Genomic DNA, 18,383 nt, shown 5'->3' with positions numbered 1-18,383 from the left:
AACTGATGAAAAAAAAGACATGAATTCATAGCTTAAAATACCAAAATTTCTTTATTTATATATGCTCACAAATTGCACATTTCTTGTAAAACAATGTAATAAAACCATATACTCCACACCAAACGTCACCATGTACAAAATTATTATATTGTTCACGTTCTACTGAAACTGAATTCTTTCAGTTGAATTATTCATTGAGGACAGAGACCACCAGAGTCCACATAAATCAGCACAACTGGGACTGTAGGACATATTTCTCCAGAGGAGTTAAAGTTATAAAGTGATGGTGATTTGGATGAGTTGAGAACATTTTTGTTAAGGATATATATAAAAAAAGTTCAACTTGAACTCTTTAGCCTCTACAACTTTAATCATCAAGATGAGCTCTGAACGGTTGACAACTTCAGAAGCAAGTCATTACAGCACCTTGAGATATACAGATAAATAAATAAATAAATGAGGAGAAAAGGCAGGATCTGGGAGAACACCTTTCTCACCCCACACCACGAGAAGAAGGTCAACTACAAATAAAATGTGAGAACATGGGCAGACCAGAGGCCGCTGAGTCTGCAGAAAATTCAGAGATGGTGAAGTGATGACGTGAGGGCTTCCTGGGCCAGGGGCAGCAGCAGACATCTCGGAGAAGCTTCCCTGGGTTCCACCACAGAATGGACCTGATAGAACCCATGGGCATGTCTCACTTCACAGACATGGTCTACTATTAAACTATATGCAGTTTAAAAATCTGAGTTTTAAAATCAGCTATGAGATAGGATGGACTATGAAAAATGAATCCAGATTAGTCCTTCTCGACCCAAGATAATAGCACAAGCCCCATGTGACAATGATGCTAAACTACTGAATTTATTATGCCTTTCATAAAGTGGCATAATGATAATTGTACACAGCTACTTTTTTGAAAGGAAAACTGTGGCATATAAGTGTGTTTATTTTATATAAGGGTTGAAATAGGAAAGTAATGTGTTCATTAAAATGTTATATAATAATTATGTACATGGCACATTCCTGAAAACCTGAGAATAAAGAATATCCATTTGGGTCCACTGAAACACACACAGCATATGACACCAACCACCATGACGTCCAGCTCCAAACACGAATGGACATTCATTAGAACTGCATTAATTAAGCCCAGCAGAACCACAACACCCAGGCTGACAATATTGAAGTTCTAGTCATTAAGTTCCGAGCAGAGAAGCACGCTGGCTACAGCAACTATGATTTTTGGTTGTTATGATTTAATATATCTGATTAAACAGCAGAATTACTCCATAAGCACAGAGCAACAACTATTCTGCAGTATTAGGTGTTACATATGTAAATCCACAATTACAGGAGATACACAGATACAGCAGACCAAAATCCACTCCAAATATATACATATCAAAAATAGTTCTAATAAAATCACAGCACATCACAGTGAACAATAGAAAACACTGCAGTGGTATTTACAGCTGCACATATATACCAGTGTTTGTGTGTGTGTGTGTGTGATTATATATATATATATATAAAATTACTTGGCACAAAACGATTCATAATAATTATCATCATCATCATAATCAGAAACTGCACCACAGGACACACATTACAGTAAGGCTCTGAATCATATTGGCCACAGCACTGACACACACACACACACACACACACAGAAAGAGAGAGAGAGTGAGTCAGGTACAGATACATTCACAGTGCAATGTGTTGCTGAGTGGTGGTGCATCAGTGCCCTTCTACACATGTGCTACTAGAACCTTCCCCACTGGTCATGATTCAATCTGGCCCTCTTTCTGACGGCCGATATCAGGCACCCGAGCAGGCAGGCCCGAGAGTGAAGGAACAGGAAGTGAGGGTCACGTCAGCAGGAAGGCACTGGGAACTTTGATCAGGAGCGTGGTCCCTAAACCAGCATCTACTACATGATCAGCACTGCGGGTCCAGAAAAAAAAAAAAAAAAAAAAAAAAAGAGGCTGGTGAAGCATGGCCCCTGCTGAAAAAAACAAGCTAAAAGGACCTCAATGTCACAGACATTCAGGGGTCACTAATTTCAAGTGGTCATCCCTGGAGGCACAGTCCAGTCTAAACTAAGACATCCCAGAGTGACCAAAAATGACTGAATTCAGTTTATAGGGAGAGGAATCTGGGAACTGACAATATAGTTTCATCAGTTTCACCACAGGAGTATTAAATAACCGTGGTATGAACTGTTGTAGACTATTCAAACCATCATCCACTGCAGATGCTGCTCTACCATTACATTACTGACCACTATACAGTACAGCACCAGCTCTAGTGGATTATTGATGAATTGGTTCATCCATGGTTCTGACACTCTGGTTGTGCTGTTCTGCAGTACCATGAGAATGAGCTGAATGGGTTACACAAAATAAAGCAAAAAAAAAAAAAAAGTGTGCAAGTGATGAAGAGGTGTAACACTCCGAGGCTACGGATGGGGGCATGTCGGGCTGGTAAAAACATCAAATTAATTACTCATTCATTAAGTCAAATGAAATACAATCAAGAGAAACAATTCTGAGCCTGTTTGCAAATCAACTGTCACATGGCAGGGGAGCAAATATTTGGTCACTACTGCCCCCTACCGGACTGACAGAGTAACACACACATCCTAAGGCCATCTGGACTGTGTCCAGTCCAGGAAATGCGGTGTCAGGCCCACAAGGGTCTTGACGGAGGTCAGAGGTGACAGGAAACCGCCAGCAGGCCTAAAGCTGCAGACAAGAAGTAAGTGACTCTGTACAGGTGAAGCGGGGAGAAGGTCACCATGGCGACGCAAAGGGGCAGCACTAGGCAGGCAGTAAGACTGAGGACTTTACTAGAATAGAGACACAAAAACGCAAACACATACAAACACTGCTGTTATTTACAGGAATCACCAGGAATGGAGGAACGTTCTTTTCTAACAGACTCGCTGTGCATACCTGCGCTGGAGCATGTGGGTGCTGCAGCCATTCAGACGCACTGAGATGAAGAGCAGTGGCAGTGTGTGTGGCCAGCAGGGGTCGGGGTCCAGGTGCACAGAATGTCTGAGGACAGATTCTCACACACACACACACACACACACACACACACACACACACACACACACACACACACACACACACACACAATTTCCTTTTGAAGCCCTTCTGAAGCCAGTGGAACAAAGGATTTATCCACATTTCACATATGTAATTAAATATTCAGTCCCCCACCAATCATAAAAATTTTATGCTTTATGATGAAGTATGAAAAAAGGAATTTAATGATCTTATTATTTTTTTTTTAAGTACAGTTACTGATGGTTTATTTTACAAAGCCCAACTGAGATAATAAAACACTGACAACCAGACATGAAGTGCCCAATCAAATCTGCAGATAAAAATCACAACTTGAGAGTTGTGCTACCTGAGATTACGGGCCCAGTGGATGAGAGAAGGGCTGCAAAGCATCATGGGTAAGGTGAGCACAGCCAGCAGACTGAGGTGCAGCTGGAGGTCGTCTCTGACATCGTGCAGGGCAGATTCTGACAGCAAGGGGGCGCTGTTACATGTTTTTACTGGACAGTGAGGGTCACTGTGGCCATTCTCAGTCTCCCTCAAGGCTTTCTCAGGTGCCTGAGGAGACATTACATGACCTTGTCTGTCACATTGCTATGATGCAGGAAGGTCAAAGGTGAATGAACATAGCAAGACACACACAATCTACTCACTAAATTCAACATGTGACTCAGCGTTCGCTCGGCCATCTGCAACCGAAGCACCTGAAACCAAAACCGCAGAGACCACTATAATGGGACCACACAGTGTAACACATACAACCATGAAGGAGGAGTTCATCAAATAAGGACACCGTGAATACCACACCACCCCTGTTGGCTGCCTAGATGCAGAAAAACATCTAACTTACAATTCAGGGGAAAAAAAAACTTTAAAAACATGAAATCAGAGAAATCAATTCCTGTAAAATTTACTTGTTTACATTTTTACAAATTAATTCAATGTCAGACTCGAGTGAGGGAGAATAAGACACTTAATGCTGAGTGTCTCCAAGGGGACGGTCCCTTTAACTATGAATTGTAAAGTGCTCTGGATAAGGGTGTCTGATAAATGCCGTAAATGTAAATGAAGTTAAGCAAAAATGGGTCTTCCAAATGGACAATGACCCAAAGCATTCCTCTAAATTTGTTATTAAGTGGCTTAAGGATAACAAAGGTATTGGAGTGATAATCACTTAGCCCTGATCTTGTGGGTGGAAGTGAAAAGGAAAGCTTGTGGAAAGAAACCTGAAACAGTTTCGGGGCAATTCTACCAGATACTAAAAAAGTGTATGTATATTTTTGACTGATTAAAGTAATGTCTCTTTATTAACATTGAATTTTTTTAGATGCATGTAAATATCTGGTTTCAACATAATCTGTTCTACAGTTCTGCTCAGATTTCAGTTGGGAATGAGGTGATTGATGGTCTTGAGTGCAAAAGTAAAATTGCAGCCTCTCAATTGAGGGGTTCTAAAAAGATGTTCCTGATCGCGACTTTGACATGGAGGATGTTTTGGGTTTCTTTCGATGGAACAGTCACAGTGTGTTTGTAGTGTTAATGGGTAAAGTGATGCACTGACCCGATACACATGGAGAAAAAAGCAGGCTGTAACCAACAGGGCTCCACAGGTAGCTCCTCCCATGATACCAATAATCAAGATGAAGAGGATCTGAGTTTGCAGAAGGAGGGTTCCACAATCCCGGGAGACACAGGGCCTTTCACAAAGACAAGATGAAGTCACTCATTATAGCATCCTCCTAATCCATCCTGCAAGAGAGATAATCCCTGATCTTCCTCTCTTGAGTCTCACCTGTGCAAGGGAGCAAGCAAGAATGACAAGAAGGAGAGAGACAGGCGCATGAGTGTGCTGCCCCAGAACGCCACAGTGGCCCCCAGCACAAACAGTAGGGGCGACAGGAGGCGGGGCCAGTCCTCAGGGGGCACCAGGGTATCATGGGTCAGGTTTTCTGGGGACACAATAGGCAAGGCATCCACTGCAGGGAGTCCAAGAAACACCCAGGTTTCTTGGAACCAGCTTTGCCTACAAAAGGAGGAGAGATGAAAACCCAGTTGGTATCTGTAGATGTCAGCATGAAAATATTTCAATTTGCTTTTTTAAAATCATTATTATTTGTGTATAATTGGGAGGTGTTATAAAGGGCAGGTTAACCAGTGACTCACCTGAGCAGCAGGTGCAGCAGGTAGACTGGCAGCTCCACCTTGTGTGGCTGCAGGGCTCCGCCCAAGGCCTCTCCCATCAGAGTGGGTCTCCCCATCTTCTTTACGGAGCTCAGCTGCCTTGCTAAGGCCAGTAGTATGGTGACAGCAGTGTAAACAGGAAGCACAGGGCCACAGAAACGCAGAACCTACATTCAGAAAGTGCATGTCATTACTCTGCCAGTTCTCTCAGATTTGGCCAATCTGGAGGCCACAACCTCATCAGGGGGGGGGAATAAATTATGTATATGATTGATTGAATTCTGTACTAATTTTTCCAACAGGTCAGTATTTAAGATCTCTCTTTATTAACCTTAAATATTCTGGCTGTCTACAAACCAGTCAGCTACATTTTCTAAATAAAAAAAAAAAAAAAGTTTCAAAACTGTATGTGTGCAAAATATTTATCCTTAGTATTCAAAAGAAGATGCACAAAAAGCCTCAGACCTACACTACAGAGTAGTTGAGATCAGAGTCCAGCATGATTTTTTCTCAGCAGGTAACATTCAAACTCGAGTTAAATTCTATTTTTCCAGCAGGAGGTGGGATCAGGTTCAGTCTTACCTGTCCAAGCACTTTGGGAATGGAAGTCCTCACTGAGATCTGTAGAGGGAGAAGGTTCATTTCTCACCACTCAACATGGTAGCATAAAAGTAAAAATAGAGAAGCCGAGGCAAAGCAGTACCTTGTACTGGCAGTTGGGAGCGGTGTGTAGCAGCAGAAGGGCACTTGAGGTGTTACCAGGGTGACTGGTGTGGAGCATTCCTGATATTTCAGCAACAGACGGGATGCTGGGTGGGGGAAAGAAAATAGAAAAAAAAACAGGCAGCTCCATCTAATGGTGCTTTCTTATATATATATAACACACACTACCGATGAACAAATAAGTGCTTGTATTTTGTCATTTTTGATACACAGCACTGTACACTGTGCACACAAAAATAAGTTTTCTGCTTTTAACTTGGTAAAAGGGACCTCAGTGGCACCTTAGCATTTCAGGACATGAATCCAAAACACAGTTGCGGGGCAGTGGTGGACTAGCGGCTAAGGAAGCGGCCCCATAATCAGTTCAAATGAGGTGCCATTGAGCAAAGCACCGTCCCCACACAGGGTGCCTGACATGGCTGCCCACTGCTCACCAAGGGTGATGGGCTAAATGCAGAGGACACATTTCGTTGTGTGCACCGTGTGTTGTGCTGTGTATCACAATGACAATCACTTCACTTAAAAAAAGTTATGTTAAATTGTTGATTCTGGGATTCTTTGAGGAATGTTTACTGCAAGTAAATTATTCATTGTGGATCATAGTACCTGGCTGTAGTAAAGGTGTCCTCTCTAAACCAGGGTACTTTCAGCCGGTACACACTTGGCAGCCTCTCTGTGCAACACAAAACGTCACGTTCATGTTACATTTAATAAAATAATATAGACAGAGAAGATATGTGAGATTTTATATATAAATATGTTTAGCATATATTATACATTATCATCATTTTTACCTTTTTTTGTTTTACAGTGGCTCACAACAGTGATCCTGAAGGCCTGGTAGACCTGGAGACCAAAGAGCAGTAAATGAAAGATGGATGTAATGATAGAGGGACAGAGAGAGAAGTTTCATTACCTGGTGAAAATGCTGGAATTGTACAGTATGGAGGAGTCCAGATGAGTTGATGGTCACGTCACTAACAGTGAGTCCTACAAAACAACAGCAGACATCAGTGCATGGACACACACTGCAGCCCAAAAAGGTACATAACAGGGCAACATGGCGTAAAATGTGTGAACATTTAAAAACAAAACCTCATTTAAAAGTCCTTCCCAGCTAAAACAGATGGTCTGCTGAGACTCACCAAAAGACAGCAGATGTGGGACAGCTACAGAGATGATCTGAGTCTCCTCTCTCTGCCACTCACATTCCACAGTGAACTGTGTGGAGCAGATATAGAGCAGATACCATATGACCTTGGCCTGCAGGACTCAAATAGTGGTTCAACTGGGGGAAAAGTGAGCAGCAAGATACCTGTCTGCTGCTGGGGGAGGCAGCAACGACCAGATGAGACATAAAAGAGAGCTGACTGGTCCTCAAGGTCAGAGTCTACAGAGACCAACATCAGCTAATTACATGCAGTTAATTAAACACATCGACCAGAGTAACAAGGAAAATAACCAATTACAAGATATTCACAAGATGGTCAGAAAACCAATCACGTTGACAGAATCATGATGACAGAAATGAAACTTCAGTTCTGTGGTATGGTGTTCATGATTGAACGTTTTGAGGTGCATGATGGGTAGTCAGTGAAAAGTAAATGGGCCAGCAACCGTGCAGACGACCAACAGAACAGCACCAAAGAGTTAAAAAGGTATAGAGCTTGTTGGTTTTGTGTCTGAGAACTGAGGTATTAATAATTATTATTACTGTAATACCTTATAAGTGGGTAGAAGCTCAGTTCCCTGGGACAGATCCATGGCCTGCACACTGAATCAACAAGCAGAAACAATTAAAAAAAAAGAAAAGGAACAGAGCAAACAGGCTGAAGACTGAAGAAGCACCCCTCACCAGACTGAAGCGTTCATTTCAGTGCAGCCGTAGACCCAGCTGCTCATCTCCTACAGAATCAAAGAACAAATTTAACCAAACACCCAAACATCAGCACCAATCTCTTTTCATGGACTGTTCCCCCTCACCATGCTGCTGCTCCGGCAGTGAAAGTGGCTGTAGGCCTTCCTGCGACTGGACAGAGCAAACAGGAAGTACTTCACCTGGCCGTCCTGCAGCAGGAAGTCACACAATTCATCAGGAGCCTTTCATAAGGGTGGGAATTCCACAGGATAAACTCTTGACATATTCTCCACAGTTTACATGATATCACAATGCTGCAGTTTCCTCCCTGCATAAGTTCCTTAGGAGGTAAAAATTGAAATCAATAAAAAGCTTTATGGAGTTCCAGTAGAACATCACCTTCGGTGCGCTGTAGAACAGACGAAGGGTGTTGACCTCACTCCAGGCCTCAGGTGAACCTGAGTGGACAGAAGTGGTGACATATGAGGATGAACAGTGCTCACTTTTCTTCTAAGCACACCTTTCTTTCCAGTGTGGATTTCAGTGTGGATTTTCAAACTTGTGCATGTTTTTGTTTGGTTTTAATCAGTATAGATACATCTGAAACTGACGTCCATGACCTGTGTAGGTGAACCTCTGACTGCAGATGTGGGTTATGGATGCCAGCAGCATGGACCACGCAGGACTATTTCCATTATCAGTCATGTAAAATATGTGTAACTTTTACAGGCAGAACTTTACAGGTATGTGCATTTCTACACTCAGTCTGAGGTGGTCAGACCATCATTAAAATTTTATTTCATTTCATTAACATTTCAGTCATGTGGTGGCCTCACACCTCCTAGCTTATGGCCTAAATGAGTCATGTTGGAGTGGTCAACCTGAAGAACCAGATATTGTTGAAGAACCTGTTCTCTCAGCCACAAGTTCACAGACACAAACTTAATCCAAACCATCCTTCATGACCTCAACCCACAGTTTACACACATTTTCTACACACCAACACAAACTCACTTGTGAAGATGACTGGGGATTCTGCGTAAACACCAGGCAACTGAACAGGGTGTCTGATGAAGTGATGACCCAAGACCTTCAGTTGATTCTCATGGCCATCTGTAAACTAAATGGACATGTGCTTCAGCTAAAGCTCACATAATCAGGCATATGTAGGAGAATCGGATGTACCTGTCCTGTTTCAGGATTAATCAGATCAAAGAAAGATCGGACTGTGGCCAGAACCAGCTCCTTACACCTTACAGGACAGACAGGAGGATTAATTCCAATTTTATATAACCAGGGCCACAGATAAACACTAATCTTATGATATAACCGCATGGAACAAGGTGACATACCACACGATCGACAGGTGGTCTGTAGACACCCAGGTTCTGGGTACAGCAGTAACCTTTCACAGGCACAAAAACAGTAAAAACCTGACATGATATTGTTATTCTGGAGAAAGACAACTCAGAGTTATTGGTGAGGTGAGAAGATGACCGGTGCGACTTTCTCTCCCTCCTCCCTCTCTACATTAAATCGCGAACCTATTACGGGAATCAACTGTAAGCTTGACTGTGAATCTGCCAGATCACATCAGCTATTTTCAGCAGCTGTAGGTTCATCTCCGTAATATCAGTAAGAAAAAATAATTAACAGAAATATGAATGTTGCTGCACCTTAAACATTTTTGCTTTTTTTTGCTCTCTTACCACAAGGGACAGTTTGTTGGGGTCAGTAATGGGGCACGGCAGCACTGTTAGTCCTGACCGCACCTGGTAGTCACGGTAACCACCCCCAACAGAGAGGACTGTCACATTGCGCAGGTCTTCTGCCCCGGTGATCCATCGCTGTCGCACAGCGGAGTAAAAGTCTAGCAGAGGGGGGAAAAGGGTTGCATGCGTGTGAGGCCCACGTTAGTCCCGGCCCAGCTGAAACTCTGACCCAGCATGAAGAGCAACTCTCTGGTAATGTGGTAAAGCGGTCATACCCAGAATGTGAGGGTCCAGTGGCAGGACAGGGGCCTGATGGGGGGAGGCCTGAGTGAGGATGAGGTTGACCAGGGCGGGGTTAAATCGCGGCAGGGTGAAGAGGGCACGCGCCACCACACCACCCATAGAGTGTCCCACCAGCACCACACCCTTGGGTGGGTCTGGACGATGCTGTAAATAGTGGATATGACTGCAAAGTTCAGTAAATGTTCAATAACTTATTATTAATAATGATCAACTTTTGTTTTCGCCCCAATAAATGAACATTAGATAGAGTGCGTGCATGTATGTATGTGTGTGTGTGTGTGTGTGTGTGTGTACCTTATACAGGCGCAGGACTGCTTTAATACACTCGTGCAGGAAGAGAGTCTGTCGGCGCAGGCTTCCCCCATACAGCGCCACCAGCTCCTCGTTAAAGTCCACTGTGAACACGTTGAGATGGACGCCTCCATCCATGCCCTCCGCCTTCCGCAGTGCCACAGAGCCCAGAGACCGCGCTGCAGTCAGAAAACACAACTTTAGCCCCTCCCACTCACTCCTTGCCGGCTTTTCTATAGGCTTTTACAGGTTCGTTTAAAAAAACACACGTAGAAAAGTTAGATGTGTAAATGAGAGGAACGGCACCAGCAACAGTACCCTGTTTGTAGCTGCCAGCATTGCCCGGCAGGAAGAGGACTGGGGCGCCGCTGAGCTTCAGGCTGCGGGTCTCCTGGGCGTAAGATCCTTCACCATACAGGTAGAGTCCATACGCCGGGTACAGACGTGATACCCGACGGGGCAGAGGGATACGCTGTAGACACACACACACACACACAACAATAAAAATCACATCATCCTCAACAAAACACACACAACAAAATCACTAATTCAAGAGAATCATTGCAGCCAGCTTAAACACACAGATAGACAGGCACGTCAGGACCCCAGTAACGACGCCAGCATTCCCAGTAGGAACACCAGGAAGCGGCAGCTGAGACTCACCCTGTACTCAGGATACTCGAACATGTAGGTCATGCTGCACCTGTTTTCCTCAAACCCGAGAAACACCTCCTTCAGCCCGACCGCCAGCAGGCCCAGCGCGCAGCCGAAAAAAGCGGCGGCGGGGGACATTTCTCCACACGGCCAGGTGATGTTGTGCCTTCCACACGGCCGTCAGTCAGCGGTCCATGTCGCCCATTCTTCCCCGTCTGCTCCAGATACGGGGGGGCGTTCCGCCCACTGCTTCCGGCATTTTCAACTGACACACGCCTTACCCAATAAGACAGCGGATCTCCGCGGCTCCACCAATGAACTACGAGAGGAGGCGGTGCAATTTTAAAATGAAAGGACTGTATTCTCGACAAAGAATTTGATTGAGCTTTGAAATAAAAAAGCCGATACTTTTCACCTTTAATAAAAGTCTTCCAGCAACAAATAAAAGAAAAATCAATACCTTTGCAAAAAATTCCTTAATATGCATAGATCCAAAAGGACTGCTTTTTTTTACTTGACTAGGCTCTGTCAAGATGGGGCTTAACATATTTCTCCATGCGGCAATACATACAGACATAAAATAATATTTCTCCATTCAGTCAGGAAGGAAACTCAGATCAACCATTTGAGGCAGGCAGCCTCAGAACTGCAGAATGCATGAGAAATGCATGAAACACAAATCTTTACTCATTTCCAGTGGGAAACATCAGAAATATCTTATTATTACAGACAAAAAAGAATCCATTTACATGTATTTATTTTGAATGTGGTGTGGTGAAATTGACAAATGCATTTAAATTCATGTATAATCTGTATTAAAATCTCTCACACACATACTCAGACACAACAACAAATAAATGTTCCACCTTGGAAGCAATGAGTGAAATCTGAATCTGCAGCACAAGGCAGGACCCACAGCCCTGTACACCAAATAATATAAATATTAAAATCTGGACCCCACATGGACACGTTCCTGGTGATCCGTGTTTTTCTTGTTTGTAGTCAGGTTCAGTCAAGCAATTTTGAGTGTTCTATCCTGGTTATTGTCCAGTCTGGCAGCACACCCTGGGTAAACTCCCGCTGGAACCTGCCATGAAAAAGCATGTTTACATTACACCCTTAACCAGAGTGCCTTGCAATCAGTAGTTTGTAAGGCGGTGGTAGTGGGTGGTCACAGCCTAGGGGTAACACACTCGCCTATGAACCAGAAGACCCAGGTTCAAATCCCACTTACTACCATTGTGTCAAGCAAGACACTTAACCCTAAGTTGCTCCAGCGGGACTGTCCCTGTAACTACTGATTGTAAGTCGCTCTGGATAAGGGCGTCTGATAAATTATGTAAATCTGAGTTTAAGTGTCTTCACCACTTCCCATGGAGACGGTCTTGCTCAGGGACACAATCGTAGTACATTGGTTTTGAACCTGGGTATGCCTATTCATAGGCAAATGTCTTAGCCACTAGGATACTACAACCCTGGTGTGAAGGAAACATGCTGGGTAAAAAAATAAAAAAAATCCCCATCATCATCATAAAGAGAAGAAAGGTGGCGCACTCATAATTGGCTGTGAGGAGCCTCTTGGCCTGTGCCTCCCCTTCTCCACCGATAGACACCTGGAAGATCCGGGCTCCTTCCATGGATTCATCAGGCAGCCTGCTGCTGGTCAAGTACCAGAACCGCATCAGGATACTAACAAACTTTCGACCTGCATTTAGAAAAATGCAGGTTCATCTCAATAAACATATGATGTTAATGGTTGTTTTCCTGAGATGTGCATTATACTGTTTATTATTGTTAATTACATGCAATTCCCCCCTCAACTGCTGGTTCTGTCACCACATAACAGTTGCGCAGGAAGCCAAGCTCACCACCATCATCGTAGTAGATGCTCACATCACCCGTTGTGGTGAACATGATATCGCCAGGCTCAGCACACAGCGCCTTCTTGTGGTTTGGAGACAGATGAGCAAGTTTCTCTTCTAGTTTACCTACTAACTAATGAAAACACAGTCATTAGCTCACCGTTCACCTCTTCATGTACAGAAGGGAAGATCTCAGCAGTTCTGTAGCTGTGGATAAAACGCTTTCTGTTGCACTGCCTGGGTCCCATGTTTGCACTTTATGTAGCCGGTTTGTGTCGCACTTTATGTCAGTACGTAACTTTGTTTAAATGTTACATAGCACCAGGTTCCGGAGAAACGTTATTTCCTTTTTCTACGTACTGTCTAGCATGTACGTAGCTGAAATAACGACAAGGCTCACTTGAGAGCATGAGGTGTATTGTAGAAGCTACATTCCCCTCCCAATCGATCAATGTGCGCTTCTGAAACACAAAGTAAGGTGGTCTTCTGAACTCACATCTTTGGCCACCAGGCCATCGAGTGCTTGTACGTGACACTGAGACAGCAGCTTGGACACGTGAGAGAAGGCCTGCAGACAGAAACAGGCAAGGGGAGGGAGACGTGAACATCCGGATTCTCCAGCTCAACCCAAACATTTCTAATCTACACACAAAATACGCACAAATCTTTTTAACAGAATGTTCTTCATTAAAGTCAACTAATCTCAAAACAATTCCAACCTGAATATGAGGATCAATAAAAATCTAGCTCTGCATCCTGACGTGTCCACAAAAATTAAATGATGACAAAAACCGAACTGTCAATAATAGTGCGACAATAGCGCAGCAGCTATACAGATTCTGATTTATGTTGTTTAAAAGAATTAAAACTACAATTAATTAGAACGTTGGTTAGAGTGTATTGATCCCTACATATGCTCTTTTAGTACATCACTAAATTATTATAGCTTTTATTAAAATTATACATGAAGTGAATAACCTGCGTCGCCCCCTCGGTGAACTCCTCCACGCTGAACTCCTTATCGAAATAGGTCCGGATCAGAAAAAAGTAGATCCGTGTGCGGAACCAGATGAAGGGGTTGGGGATGCCGACCACCACCACCTTCTGCCGCTCCTGCCCGCCTCGGTGGGAGGTGTAGGTCCTCGGGGAGGTCGCGGAGAGGACCCGCGGACAGCCGGTCCGGCTCAGCGGCCCACGGCCGGGTCCAAACCGGCCCAGGAGCGACGGGAATCGGCAGCAGCCCCACCTGAACACGGGCAGCGCCATCTTTACCTCGACAGCGCCTCTACGGTCCCGTCGGGTTTGTGTTCCCCAGAAACAATGAGCACCACGGGAAGTAGCTAAAAAGGGTATTTTATAAATAATGTGACTGAAAATTAAATTTTTTGTAATCTCTGCTACGTTTTCCATTCCACCTTAAAGAAATCGTGACGTCTGTAAAATATTCAACACGCGATGCTTCGCTCATAATTACTACCTTGTGTTCAGGATATTTAAAAACAAATGAATGGCATTTTAGTCTTTAATAAACGAATTTCATACATTGTGAGCAGATTAGACGTTAGTGGCTGCTTAGCGCGTCGGGATTTTTAAGGTGGAATAAGATGTCAACTTTAGGCTCGTTTCCAGGGGAGGACATTAGGTGGACGCACACGCACGCCGTCCACGGAAATGAGTGGACAAGACAGCAGAGCACAGAGATCATCTTCATCATCGTGATCTTATGGAAAAACAGGAAAAGTTTGCCGTGCCCGTCTACACAGGTGTAGACAGAGAGACGTTCACCCAACACATCTATCCGCTGGTCAGCATGAAACCAACACAACGTTCTCTACTTTACTGTTTTCCAGTCACACAACTGCATTGTAGACGCATCAGAGAAGGATTAACACTTTTATTCTTGTAATTATTATACAGAGACATCCTGCATTGCTGAAAGATGTACCCATAGGACCATGCTTGGAAAAGTGGACTGTGGACTACTTATGTAAGAAGGGTGGTGGTAGAGAGGTCAAAGTTCACGTGTCCCCTGTGGCACAGCTGGACTTCCTACACAAAAACTTCCTATACAGGTAAAAAACATGTCGCAATAAGAATTTCTGGTAAAATGTTGTGTTGACTTCTATATGTGAGACTTCTGTATCTTCTGTTTTTTAGGACGTTACCCTTTGACAAGTTTGTTGGAAGGGCAGCTGAAGCGGAACACTCTGAGTTCTTTGTGTGTGAAGTAAGTCTCACACTGGCCGTTCTTACCCAGTTTTTCTATTGATCCAGTTTGATTCTTTACCACCAGGATGAGAGCTACTACCTGCGCTCACTTGGAGAAGATCTTCGTAAGGTATGGCTGACCAGAGCAGTTACTTCTAATGGACTTTTATCGATATAACCACACTCTCTACAGGACTCCCATTTCACCTTTTTTTATTATGAAACACAATCCAGTTACAGTGTACGTTAATAAGGCATCACACCTTCACATCTTCACACCGTCTTTGTGTGCTGGCTGAGCGGCCTTAATTCCCACATTGATGGTGATTGGTGAGCATCTCTCTCTTACTGTATTCCTAGGAGCCTGCGGACATTAAAAAGCAGTTTCCTGACCTGGCAGAAGACTTCCATCTCCCTCGGTTTTTTGAAGCAGAACAGTTTTTTTCCAGCGTGTTTCGTATCAGCTCCTGCGGACTGCAGCTATGGACTCACTATGACGTAAGACCATGTTCAGCAGTCCTCTTCTAGAGGGTACCACACATTTACTCTGTTTCACACTAGACAAATGTTTGTTAATCAGTTCGCCCACCAAGGCGCTTATCCTGTATGCTGATGTGGTAATAAGCGTGGTCCTAATAGGAGTGTAGAGAACCGAGGGAATGGAGGAGAAAGGGAGGACATGGATGCTGCTCTACCTTAAAGTTAAAGTGAAGTGATTGTCACATGTGATACACAGCAGCACAGCACACGATGCACACAGTGAAATTTGTCCTCTGAATTTAACCCATCACCCTGAGTGAGCAGTGGGCAGCCATGACAGGCGCCCGGGGAGCAGTGTGTGGGGACGGTGCTTTGCTCAGTGGCACCTGAGTGGCACCTTGGCAGATCAGGAATCGAACCAGCAACCTTGTGATTACAGGGCCTCTTCCTTAACCGCTAGGCCACCACTGCCCCTGGGTGTGGGATATATTGACAGAAGAGTGTTTAAATGGTCTAGAATGAGGAAGTAGGGGGTTTGAGAGCTGTCAATCATGCCTACAGGCTCCTCCCCTTTTTCAACATTGTTTACAAAACATTATATTATTAAAGTTCATCTTCTGGGCATCAGAAGTAATTGCACACCAAAAAAAGGGTTGGGTGGGTAGTTAGGTCCTCCTCTCCAACATACATTATACTTTATGGTGAAGAAATCTAATTGGGGTTGTGGAGGGGTTAAATGCTCTCTGGCCTTTCAGGTAATGGATAACCTACTGGCTCAGGTGACTGGAAGGAAGCGTGTTGTTCTTTATAGTCCACAGGATGCACCTTACCTCTACCTCTCTGGTGAGATGATTGTCTGTTGTTCCATTCTTTCACTACATTAATGGACCAAGCATGTACATTCCTGACTGTTTTTATTTACATTAGGAACATCCTGAATCACATAGTGAAAAGGGCCTCTATAGTTGCAGTCTATGACAAGCAGACCTGATGCATAAGATTTCAGAAATATGGCAGTGAAAAGGATTGTCTAACTGCCTCGAAGAAACATGGAAAAGTGTTCATAAAGATAGCAAATGGTCAAATGCTTCTAGTGATAGTACTGGAAGCAAAGTTCTCAAGTTGAAGGAACACTGGCTACAGCTGCCTCCAGAATCAGTGTCAACAAAAACCTAACATTGAAACTTGATGGCGGCAGGCACTGATGTTTCAGTGTCCACAGTAAGACTAAACGTTGAGGGTACCACTACATACAGGTCTGTCCAGTATGCTCAATACCATATAAATTAGCCAGTTCTGGGATGAGAAGTGAATTGTTTGAGCGTATGGATCAGGGTTCCATCTAGAGGAGGAAAAATTAAGCTGGTGGATTCAATCAAGTATCAGGAAATTCTATAAGACTGTCATATTGGAAGGTTCAGCTTCAATGATCCTTTGCATACCTCAGTCCACCTAAAGTTGGTTATCATGAAGAGATGGATTGTGGCCTTGTGTGATGGATGTGGGGAAACCAAATGAAATACAAGTTCTCATTTCTCTAGGTATTGTTTGCAAGATTTTTGTACATTTTGCCAATTCACATAATTTTGCTCTTAAAAATTCTTCTGACAGACAGGTTATGGTGTTTCTAACTGTTCTCTACTGTACAGGGGATAAATCAGAAATCCTGGATGTTGATTCTCCGGACCTTGAGAAATATGCTGAGTTTGTTAAAGCAAGGCGGTACGAGTGTGTTTTGGAGCCTGGTGACCTGCTATTTATCCCTGGTGAGAACTGTATAAGCTGCTTTGAAGATCTTTTATAGAGTCATTGTCACATTGTGAGGTAGGGTTCAGTCAAAATTCTGTTTTTTTTTTTTTCTTCAGCTCTGTGGTTTCACAATACCGTGGCTCTCACATTTGGTGTTGGTGTCAATGTGTTTTGGTGCCACCTGTCAGCTGATTGCTACGATAAAAAGGACCCTTATGGCAACAAAGACCCCATTGCGGCCCAGCGAGCCATGCAGGTCCTGGAGAGAGCACTGGGCATTTTGGAAGAGCTTCCTAGCAACTACAGAGATTTCTATGCCCGCAGGATGGTGCTGCGTATCCAGAACCGAGCTTATTCCTCTCAGCCAGAAGGGCCAGAGAAGAGGGACTCGAAGATGTCTATCCAGCTCAGAGGGGAGCTGAATTGAGGCTGTACTCCTGCTGGAGGAGTCATCAGAGAGACATTAAATATACTTGCATGTAGCAACGGTGGGCCCAAGCGCACAGGAACAGAGAGTGCATCACACAAACACAACATATTCTAAAGCTCACATTCGGCTTTTGGAATTTAGATAGACTATAATTAAACATAAATTAAAAGAAAGTCTCACTGGTCATCATATATTGCAACACACACCACCTCACTCCATTTTTTCCCATTTATGTTTGTGTCTGTGTGGGTATAATTTATATGTCACACAGTGCTTCACTTTTTATGCATTTTGTTATGGTACAGCATACTACCACCCAGAGGACACATTTTGTTATGTCACCGTGTATTGTGCTGCAGTGTTTCACATATATATAAATAAATAATACATACACAGCATTGACATATACAGTTGCTTATTAAAATGAAAGCGAAGTGATTGTCATTGTGAAACAGCACAGCACACGGTGCACACAACGACATGAATCCTCTGGCTGGTTCTACAGCATCTCACTTGACTGATCTAAAAGAAAGAAAAAGAAAAAAACATTTGTGCTTATTTACTCATCCAATCATCGAGCAATTGGAATACTTTGCATGTTTGGAAGCCATTAATGTTTATGGGGTTACTTTCTTAGAGGAGGGGTGGGAAATTCTCTGGGCTCAAACAGCATGAGAAAGGGGAGGTAACCTTTCCCCTTATGACAACATACAGTCCAGATCAGATTGTCGGAGCTGCCGCTCTCTGAACTGTGAAGCAGAATGGCCGAAGCACGCTTTACACCTATCGCCTTTCTAGCCAATGCAGGACCATAGACAGACTAGGGGAACTTGTAATAATGTTAAATAATCTCACAAA

General features: G+C 43.7%; 3 protein-coding genes across 10 annotated transcripts; 1 reads left to right on the top strand and 2 right to left on the bottom strand.

Annotated features, from left to right (window-relative positions):
• Positions 1–351: 351 nt before the first annotated feature.
• On the bottom strand, positions 352–11,037 carry pgap1 (post-GPI attachment to proteins inositol deacylase 1). 3 transcript variants are annotated; one of them, XM_028991263.1, is made up of 26 exons: positions 10,806–11,037; positions 10,461–10,614; positions 10,146–10,321; positions 9,824–9,995; positions 9,546–9,706; positions 9,189–9,241; positions 9,022–9,088; positions 8,851–8,956; positions 8,236–8,294; positions 7,962–8,045; positions 7,834–7,883; positions 7,701–7,752; positions 7,294–7,368; positions 7,124–7,199; positions 6,895–6,968; positions 6,773–6,824; positions 6,585–6,651; positions 5,959–6,064; positions 5,838–5,876; positions 5,238–5,422; positions 4,867–5,097; positions 4,636–4,771; positions 3,728–3,778; positions 3,424–3,632; positions 2,958–3,062; positions 352–2,851 (listed from the first exon to the last, which is right to left on the bottom strand). In XM_028991263.1, exons 1-26 carry the CDS (start codon positions 10,932–10,934, stop codon positions 2,713–2,715), a joined length of 2,808 nt encoding a protein of 935 aa, XP_028847096.1. In that variant the 5' UTR covers positions 10,935–11,037; the 3' UTR covers positions 352–2,712. The 3 variants fall into 3 exon arrangements, with proteins under 3 accessions (XP_028847096.1, XP_028847097.1, XP_028847098.1); XM_028991264.1 differs by having other exon boundaries at positions 352–2,747; XM_028991265.1 differs by lacking the exon at positions 3,728–3,778.
• Positions 11,038–11,314: 277 nt separating this feature from the next.
• Positions 11,315–13,948, bottom strand: maip1 (matrix AAA peptidase interacting protein 1). Of its 4 annotated transcripts, none has more exons than XM_028991270.1 (5): positions 13,637–13,948; positions 13,155–13,226; positions 12,599–12,791; positions 12,351–12,501; positions 11,315–11,883 (listed from the first exon to the last, which is right to left on the bottom strand). In XM_028991270.1, the coding sequence occupies exons 1-5, from the start codon at positions 13,922–13,924 to the stop codon at positions 11,805–11,807; spliced, it is 783 nt and encodes a 260-aa protein (XP_028847103.1). In that variant the 5' UTR covers positions 13,925–13,948; the 3' UTR covers positions 11,315–11,804. The 4 variants fall into 4 exon arrangements, with proteins under 4 accessions (XP_028847103.1, XP_028847105.1, XP_028847106.1 ...); XM_028991272.1 differs by having other exon boundaries at positions 12,351–12,452; XM_028991273.1 differs by having other exon boundaries at positions 12,351–12,452; positions 12,665–12,791.
• On the top strand, positions 13,717–17,698 carry tyw5 (tRNA-yW synthesizing protein 5). 3 transcript variants are annotated; one of them, XM_028991269.1, is made up of 9 exons: positions 13,717–13,958; positions 14,288–14,462; positions 14,576–14,730; positions 14,816–14,885; positions 14,952–14,996; positions 15,227–15,364; positions 16,102–16,189; positions 16,996–17,112; positions 17,212–17,698. In XM_028991269.1, exons 2-9 carry the CDS (start codon positions 14,382–14,384, stop codon positions 17,520–17,522), a joined length of 1,005 nt encoding a protein of 334 aa, XP_028847102.1. In that variant the 5' UTR covers positions 13,717–13,958; positions 14,288–14,381; the 3' UTR covers positions 17,523–17,698. The 3 variants fall into 3 exon arrangements, with proteins under 3 accessions (XP_028847102.1, XP_028847099.1, XP_028847100.1); XM_028991266.1 differs by having other exon boundaries at positions 13,717–14,007; XM_028991267.1 differs by lacking the exon at positions 13,717–13,958 and having other exon boundaries at positions 14,130–14,462.
• Positions 17,699–18,383: the final 685 nt, after the last annotated feature.

Source organism: Denticeps clupeoides, chromosome 9 (assembly GCF_900700375.1).
Source record: "Denticeps clupeoides chromosome 9, fDenClu1.1, whole genome shotgun sequence".
Classification (NCBI taxonomy): domain Eukaryota; kingdom Metazoa; phylum Chordata; class Actinopteri; order Clupeiformes; family Denticipitidae; genus Denticeps; species Denticeps clupeoides.
The sequence above is the reverse complement of the archived record's forward strand: the minus strand, read 5'-3'. Positions and strand labels throughout refer to the sequence as shown.

What these genes read in the sequence shown, in the direction of transcription:
- tyw5 (XM_028991269.1), top strand. Translation starts at nt 14,382, where the DNA reads ATGGAAAAACAGGAAAAGTTTGCCGTGCCCGTCTACACAGGTGTAGAC. An exon ending in CCCAACACATCTATCCGCTG is followed by an intron (nt 14,463 to 14,575) that starts GTCAGCATGAAA and finishes ATTATTATACAG; the next exon opens with AGACATCCTGCATTGCTGAA. An exon ending in TTGGAGAAGATCTTCGTAAG is followed by an intron (nt 14,997 to 15,226) that starts GTATGGCTGACC and finishes CTGTATTCCTAG; the next exon opens with GAGCCTGCGGACATTAAAAA.
- pgap1 (XM_028991263.1), bottom strand. Translation starts at nt 10,934, where the DNA reads ATGTCCCCCGCCGCCGCTTTTTTCGGCTGCGCGCTGGGCCTGCTGGCG. An exon ending in GAAATGAACGCTTCAGTCTG is followed by an intron (nt 7,753 to 7,833) that starts GTGAGGGGTGCT and finishes TTGTTGATTCAG; the next exon opens with TGTGCAGGCCATGGATCTGT. An exon ending in TTTTTCTCCATGTGTATCGG is followed by an intron (nt 3,779 to 4,635) that starts GTCAGTGCATCA and finishes TTTTGGTTTCAG; the next exon opens with GTGCTTCGGTTGCAGATGGC.
- maip1 (XM_028991270.1), bottom strand. Translation starts at nt 13,924, where the DNA reads ATGGCGCTGCCCGTGTTCAGGTGGGGCTGCTGCCGATTCCCGTCGCTC. An exon ending in ATGGCCTGGTGGCCAAAGAT is followed by an intron (nt 12,792 to 13,154) that starts GTGAGTTCAGAA and finishes TGTTTTCATTAG; the next exon opens with TTAGTAGGTAAACTAGAAGA. An exon ending in CTCCTCACAGCCAATTATGA is followed by an intron (nt 11,884 to 12,350) that starts GTGCGCCACCTT and finishes TTTTCATGGCAG; the next exon opens with GTTCCAGCGGGAGTTTACCC.